General features: G+C 36.2%; 1 protein-coding gene across 1 annotated transcript; it reads right to left on the minus strand.

Annotated features, from left to right (window-relative positions):
* Positions 1-5,399: 5,399 nt before the first annotated feature.
* LOC121496767 (nuclear transport factor 2-like) lies at positions 5,400-5,783 on the minus strand. Its single transcript, XM_041765376.1, has one exon. It carries the CDS (start codon positions 5,781-5,783, stop codon positions 5,400-5,402), a length of 384 nt encoding a protein of 127 aa, XP_041621310.1.
* Between the last annotated feature and the right edge of the window lie 2,573 nt (positions 5,784-8,356).

The raw sequence follows: 8,356 nt of genomic DNA on the forward strand, positions 1-8,356 counted from the left end.
GGTAATTTATAGAGGTTAACTTGTAGGTTAAACTACAAGTTGTAGGTAGTTTATAGAGGTTGAAAATTTGAACTTGTAGGTAATTTATAGGTACTAAAGATTTTTCTTTTGGGTTACTTATGCTCATTAATAGGTATTTGTTGTTCAATATGTATTTTCTGATTACAAAAGAAATTCAAATTCTTCACAAAAAATTTAAAACTGTAGTAGTAGAAAGAAAATACTAATTGCTCCATATTTCTACTTATCTAATAACAATTGTTAAGTTGTTCAGATTTTGTATGCACAGCCAGCAATTCATTCTCTTTTTTTCTCCCTATATGTGATTAACTTATGTTACCTGGAGTGTAAATTATACAGAATATCATGTCCAGCCCCTACATAATTTTGCACAGAGGCCAGGTTATAATTATTTTACTAATGTTTTATTTTTGTCACTATTATTTAAAAACACACTTTAAAAAATAAATAAAAAGACACTTTAGTATGACATCCTATACTAATATTGAATTATATGTTTGCCTTAAGTGTTAAATTACTGTTAATTTGGGACACAGGGTTATCAACATTTATTCATCACTACAAAGTTGAGAATTCCAGAGCCAAATATTAAATATAAAGAATAAAAACAAATCAGAACTGGAAGTGTTAGCTCTGGATAATTGGGAGCAGGAAACCGGGTGAGAAACAAAAAGGCTTTTGGAACTAGGATAGCTTAAGCTCATAGGTCAAAATAAGCTGTAAAAAGAGAATTCAAATTCTCTCAGAGAAGGCCATGATCCAGGTGCAGATTTCCAGTTTTATCTCTATGATGTCTCCATTCTCATTTTCCTTCAGCAATATTCAACGTATGTGGAACACTAACAACAACACATCAGATTTGGCTGCTGGAAATCTGACAGCCAAATTTAAGTGCAGCCCCTAGAATCTTTTACATTTTGCTGATTAGGGGTTAGCACTCAGGTGGAACAATGCTCAATGCTAGAAAGTACATAGCACTTTAGGATTTATGCTTTAAATTTCATGCTGACTCAATTTGACATGCTCACCTTCGTTTTTTCTTCTCCTTTTCGAAATCAACAAGGTCCTCTATATCTATATTTATGATTATATCATTGTAAGCTCTTTAAAATCATGTCTAGCATGAGGTTAAATGAGGAAAACTTAAGATATAACTGTGCTAGAAACTAAGGAGAATAAGCTATCAAATAAGGGATGATTTTGATTCTCAGTAAGAATAAGAGTCTAGTAAAAAAAAACTTTTTACTAAAAGAAAAAAGCTCCCAGTGTGTTACACCATGGGGAGCAGGGTGGTGGCAAAATCATGACCTGTCAATGTGCCCTGTCATCCCAGCCTGCCTAGATCATAAACAGATATCTAAGAGCCAACATTGCCAACTACCCATAGTGGGGGAAGACTTTGGCCATTTAGTTTTTAATCTCTGGAAAGACTTACTATATTTGGTTACTTAAGGAATTTCAACATTTATGATTTAATTTATTTATTTAAGATTTTATTTATTTATTCATGAGAGAGAGAGAGGCAGAGGGAGAAGCAGGCTCCCTATGGGGATCCTGATGTGGGATTTGATCCTAGGACCCCAGGATCATGTCCTGAGCCAAAGGCAGATGCTCAACGTCTGAGCCACCCAGGTGCTCCAACGTTTATATTTTTAATTGAGATAATTACTACAAAAATTGGAAATGTAAATAATTAGAAACACAATGTTTCTATTTAGAAAATCATCAAATTAATTCAGAGCTTAAAGACTTGAGTAGTATTCTTTAACTTAGACTTTTAAAAAGAAAATCAATCAGTTGAGATGAGCCAAAACTTACAGGTGAGGCTACTAATCTCAGTCATATGTATAATTAATTATTACATATATGAGATATACGTGGCTTTGTTCAACAGCTTCTCACTAATAAGTTGGAAAACTCCTTAACTGCATGTGTCTAGATATAAATTTCACAAAGCTCAATCCTCTTACGAGTTGTCCTTTCCTTGAGATTCCTATTTTTTCCTCTGCTGGTTGGCAGTAGTGGCTTCTTGATTAAAATTATTTTTCTGGGGATCCCTGGATGGTGCAGCGGTTTGGCGCCTGCCTTTGGCCCAGGGCGCGATCCTGGAGTCCCGGGGTCGAATCCCACGTCGGGCTCCTGGTGCATGGAGCCTGCTTCTCCCTCTGCCTGTGCCTCTGCCTCTCTCTCTATCTCTCTGTGACTATCATAAATAATAAAAAAATTAAAAAAAAATTATTTTTCTGGGATCCCTGGGTGGCGCAGCGGTTTAGCGCCTGCCTTTGGCCCAGGGCGCGATCCTGGAGACCCGGGATCGAATCCCACGTCGGGCTCCTGGTGCATGGAGCCTGCTTCTCCCTCTGCCTATGTCTCTGCCTCTCTCTCTCTCTCTCTGTGTGTGTGACTATCATAAATAAATAAAAATCAAAATAAAATAAAAAAAAATAAAATAAAATTATTTTTCTTTTTGTTTGATTTGTTTTTAGAAAAATTCTGGGAGGACCTGGGTAGCCCAATCAGTTCAGTCTCCAACTATTGGTTTTGGCTCAAGTCCTGATCTCAGGGTTATGGGATCAAGCCCTGTGATGGACTCCATGCTCAGCATGGACTCTGCTGGTGATTCTCTCTATCTCTCCTTCTGCTCTCCACTCTGCCCTGTTCATACTGTCTCTAAAAAAATAAAATATTCAGAAAAATAAATAAATAATTCTGTAAGGTATAATATACATAAAGTAAAGTACACAAATCTTAGGTATACATCCCAATATATTTTTATCACACATGACACCTGTAAGCACCTGTGTAATTATTAATCAAAGCAATATATAAAACATACTCAGCATCTTGGAAGGCTCCCTTTGTATTCTTTTCCATTAGTACTCCCTAACAGTACTCTGACTCCTAGTCCCATGAAATAATTTTGTCTGTTGTTGAAATTTATATCAATGGAATCCTATGATAAACACTTTTTCTTTGACTTTTTCACTGAGTGTAAATTTGAGATCATTCATATTATGAGTAATTCATTAGCATTGTTCATTCTTTTTTGTACTGTGCAGTAATTCTATATATGAATATACTGCAAATTTTCATCCATTCTGATGTCTATCTACTGATAGACATTTGATTTGTTTTCAGATATTATGATGGAAATGAAATGAAGATTCAATAATAGTTGGTATTGTTAGGTTTTGTTTTAATTCTGTTCATTCTGTTGAGTATCTAATATTTCACTCTAGTATTAATCTGCATTTCTCTGATGACTAGTAATGTTAAGAATCCATTTATATGCTTATTGGTCATTTGGATGTTCTTTTCTGTGAAGTGCCTTGCTTTAACTCATTTGCCAATTTTTCCATTGGGCTGTCTTAATGGTTTTTAAGTTCAATATTCAACTGTTACAGAGTTAGAACTTGATGGTTCACAGTAAATTTTCTCTACTCTTGATATTGCTGCTATTTCTACCACTATTGCATTCTTTTCATGGCTTATTTTCTTTGCAGTTTAATATCTTTTTCACCTGCTGTGATCTGCCATATTCTCTGGGTCATATGGCTTTTATTGCCACTAGCTGAACAATAAACTTTTTAGTCTTCCAAGGGACTCCAAAGTGAGACTTCAGAGCCCAGGGACAGTGATCTCTTTACCAAATTCCAAGTGTAAGACTTCTTTTTTGGGGTTCCCTAAGTAGCATCAGTGATTTTACTGCTAATCACTTATTTTTGAAATAACTGCTCCCATTAGTTACACTGGTCCCATTAGTTACACTGGTCAATATCACCAACAATCAACTGTTGGATGAACCAACATATTTCTTACATTTTCCTAGAGTTCCAGGTCTCAATGTTCTGACCCTTTGGACAATGAGAAATAACTTCTAACAAGGGTGCAATAGAAAAGTTAGCCATAGTTAAACAGCATAGCTTTTTACGAACTTCTTTCTCATCCCTCTTTTTTCAGGTTCCCTCTTCATTCTGAGTCATTCGCAGATTTTCTAGGATACAAGTCAAAGGCCTCTTACAATAGGAGAGATTAATGGTAGGACTTTTAAACTTCTTTAGCATTCCCACTTTCCTGCCCTTACTAGACCTTATATAGATAAAATGCAAATGGATAGCCATGTTTTCCAACAAGGAAAAATTCCATTTGTGACACTAAACAGAACAAAAGCAGGTACTCTTCATCAGAGAAGTCTATAAACTTGGATAACCAGGGAAATTGACACACACGAGGTAAATTGACATAAATATACATGTGTCCACTTACATGTTGAAAGCTTCCCATGGCTTAGGATTGTGATAGGTCCCATGGAACACCAAAATATCCATCAAATGTCAATATGGCATCAAATTGTTGATCATATTATTTGCCATAAATGCTTGTCTATTTTATGCAAATAATATTCATTATCTTGAATACACCAAGCATACTTTTATTAATGAAAAATCTGAGACTTCAGTGAGATAAAATTGTCGAAGTGAGTTTGAAATTGACAGAGGGTTTGATTCATGTATGACTAGCTTCAGAAGTATGCTTTTCTACACCTCAAGAAACAGCCCACTCTCTACTGCCCTAGACTTTTGTTTACATCTCTCACAATACTTAAAGCATTTGCCAGGATTGAATTTTAACATGGTTGTTGCCTCAATCAGATTGTAAGCACAAACCAAGGATACGTCTTATGATCCTCCTTTACACAAGTTCCAGATCCTCAAGAAAGTTTGTTGACTGAAAACAATGGTTATAATTTAAACACTAAAGGACATACCTTAGGTTGTAATAAATATCGAAACTAATTCCACCTAAAAAGTGGGAAAGTTTACTCTGAATGGGCAGAATCAGACAAGAGAGATAAAAATATTTCTAGCACTATTTATTTACTAGGTATTCCACAAAGGCTTAATCTGCATGAAATTCTAACAGTAAACTTAATAGCAGTTACTATTATTATTCTCATTTTATTTTTTTAAGAACATTTTTGTGGTTTTATTATATCATGAGCCATTGAAACATCCCAAACAAATCAATATCTGGGCAGTCAATATCTGGGCGGTGAGGCAGCTGCTTTCTCCTTCACTTCTTTGGGTTACTAGAGCAACTTCTTAGATTAAAAAAAAAAAAAAAAAAAAAAAGACAACCTTTTGCATTACTTAAGTCTTTCCAAGGCATGCGCTGGTACAACACAAACTTCTCCTGTCAGATGCAACTAGTCTAGTATCCAAACATCATGCACAGTACCTCGGTAGTAGCAGCGCACTGAGCCCGCTCCCACCGCGGCCCTGCTCATTTGTGTATATTTGGAGCATCTGGAGGAGTGTGAATAGTTATCAGGAAGAAGAGGGAGGAGGAAACAGCATGAGTGGCTGGCTGGGAAGAGGTCAGCCAAAGTTGTGCAGGGCAAGCCTGAACATGTCATTGGTGCAAACCCAAGCATCATTGATGTTCTTTAATAGGAACATCTGGTGGAACCCCATGATGCGGTCTTCATCAGCCTTGAGCTGCCCCGCTACCATGCTGATGATGCAGCTATCTGGCGTGGCCTGATGGTCCTGTGCCGTGATGCTGTGCTGGATTTTCTGGAATGGAAAGCTAAACAACTTCTCCCCAGTGGCAGCTTTCCCCTGGAACTGCTGTCCTTCCCACATAAGGCATGATGCATCAATATAAATTGCACCTAGTTGGGTTCTGTCATTATAAAATAACTGGTAGTAAAGCTGAATGAAGCTGGATCCAATCTGCTCCCACACTGGCTTTTCTCCCATTCTGGAGCATCACCCGGCCTCCTTGAGACCTGAGGGGCTGGCATGATAGCGGCAGCGGTGGGTGGCAGCCTATTATTCTCATTTTAAAATGTAGGTATGAAAGAGAAACAGATGTGACTGACTCCAGAAAAAGTACCAAGTCTCAACCTCTATGCCTTGAGGTTGCATTGAGGAGGGTTTGAGGCAAGACTGAAATATAGTCCTAAAGTATAATTAGAATCAGTACAAACTAAATTGGGGAGGGCAGCCCGGGTGGATCCGTGGTTTAGCATCACCTTCAGCCCAGGACCTGATCCTGGACACCCGGGATCAAGTCCCATGTCGGGCTCCCTACATGGAGCCTACTTCTTCTCTTCCTGTGTCTCTGCCTCTGTGTGTGTGTGTGTGTGTGTGTGTCTCATGAATAAATAAATAAAATCTTAAAAAAAAGAAAAAAACCTAAATTGGGGAAAGGGGATCTGATAAGGCTAAAGACAAAGTAGGGAAGAAGGTATACCAGAAACATGGTTCAATTCACCTTGAGAAGACAGATGTTGGAATGGGTAGAATTCTACAGGCAGGAGAACCCAGGTTGTTAATGCGCATGCTTGCATCTGACTCTTAGCTTCTCTACTTAGCATTTACAAAACTCTTCAAGTGACTTAACCTTTCTGTGTACTATATGTTTGCCAACTTCATAGGGCTTTATGGAGATTAATATGAGCATGTATAGAAAGACAGTATCTGACATAGGGTTAGCATTATTCGTGTTTGGCAATTTTATTATTATTAGCATTAGTACTACTTTAAAAATTGCACTCATTCAATTTATAGGTTTTGGTATATTAATCAAAAATCTTATCTTATTTTTATATTTGTTCTTCTTTTGCCCTAAGTCTCTATGATGTAGATTAAATGCATTCTGGATTTAAAAAATTATTTTAGTGGATGCCTGGGTGTCTCAGTGGTTGAGCACCTCCCTTTAGTCCAGGGTGTGATCGTGGAGTCCCAGGATCAAGTCCCACACAAACTCTCTGCATGGAGCCTGCTCCTCCCTCTGCTTGTCTCTGCCTCTCTGTGTCTCTCATGAATAAATAAATAAAATCTTTAAAAACATTATTTTAGGGCTATCTATTTTAATGTTCAGATTTTAGTGTGAGAAAATCAGGCTCAAATAGGTGAATGATTTGGCGATAGCCACATAATGTTATGTGTCTGTATTCAAGCCTCAGCTTGTGATGATTGGAAAGAGCAGAAGTAGTATATCTATACCTTATAGATGGCAAACCAAAACTCTAACAGTCGTAGATTCTTAATTTTTTTTTGTAAAGATCTTATTTCAAGTATCTGTTCTGTTATAAGCCTGGCTGTAATGTTCTATGTCTTATCAAGGCTATAGGCCACAACTTTAAAATTAATTTGGAAGAAAAAAAATTAATTTGGAAGGTTGTTAGTTGTACTTCCCCCTCCTCTCATTATTTGCTGTGTACAAATAGCTGCTTTGATGAGTGTGCTTGTCCAGTTGGTCTCAGTGACATGATTTGATTCCGACAGTTAAATTTTTGAATAGGTTTGTAATTTACAGGTATATCATTTACAAAGGTCCCTTCACTGCAAGGAAATCTAAGTGCTCCCAGACTTAACCTCTTAAAGTGTCTGGTCAACAAGTTTGTCTAATGAGTTTTCAGCTGGTTGTCTCTAATATGCTCTTTTCTCAGTTTTCACCCTGAAATGACATCCTTTTGTGTTAAGTACGTATATTTATACCTACAAACTATATAGAGCTCTGCATGTATGTGTATAAATGTACAGACACAGCCTTCTACAGTCTGTTTCCCAGGAGCTAAATATTTCTTCTTCATGGATAATAAAAATTATATTTATCAACAGTCATTAGACTTTCAGAAGCCTCAGTATTTTTCTTTTTTTTATATATCATAACCCAACTCACAGGGATGCATATTAATCTATTTTTTAAAAAATATCTAGAGTCTGTGTCATGCATGATGACTTTTATTTTCATGTTTATAAAATGAAGAGTAATTTAAAAAAAAATTGCAGTCTCATTAAAATACATTCTTTGTTTAGCCTTAATACTTAGTCTTCAGGTAACAATAATAGAAAAGAGGAAAAGACAAATAGAAAATATGAAAGCACTCCGATGGAAAACGCCCACCTAAAGGGGACTATATTGCTTTTTAATTCATTACAAGATGATTAACATATAAAATACTTGTTTTGCTACTCCTTTATATTCTTATCACATTTTCCCCACAATTTTGACAAAGGTATATTTCATCACTGCTTCAGAGTTTGGGAAAATGAGGAGGCATAGAAAGTTTATTCAGGTTTTAGTTTTACTTCAAATGTAAATGTGTCTCAGTTTATCAGAATTTTAGTATGGAACATAAGATATAATAGAAGTATATCAAGTATTTTATAGGTCAGAAGTGAAGCATAAGTTTAAGAGGGTTTTTGACATAATTCTCCAGACCATTTTGCATTACTGTCTTATTTACCTTTGATTTTCCAAGGTTTTTATTGTTTCAAAGGTTAGTACTTTCTATTACAAATAAAATTATACAGTAATAAAG

This window comes from Vulpes lagopus, chromosome 8 (genome assembly GCF_018345385.1).
Source record: "Vulpes lagopus strain Blue_001 chromosome 8, ASM1834538v1, whole genome shotgun sequence".
In the NCBI taxonomy this organism is placed as follows: Eukaryota; Metazoa; Chordata; class Mammalia; order Carnivora; family Canidae; genus Vulpes; species Vulpes lagopus.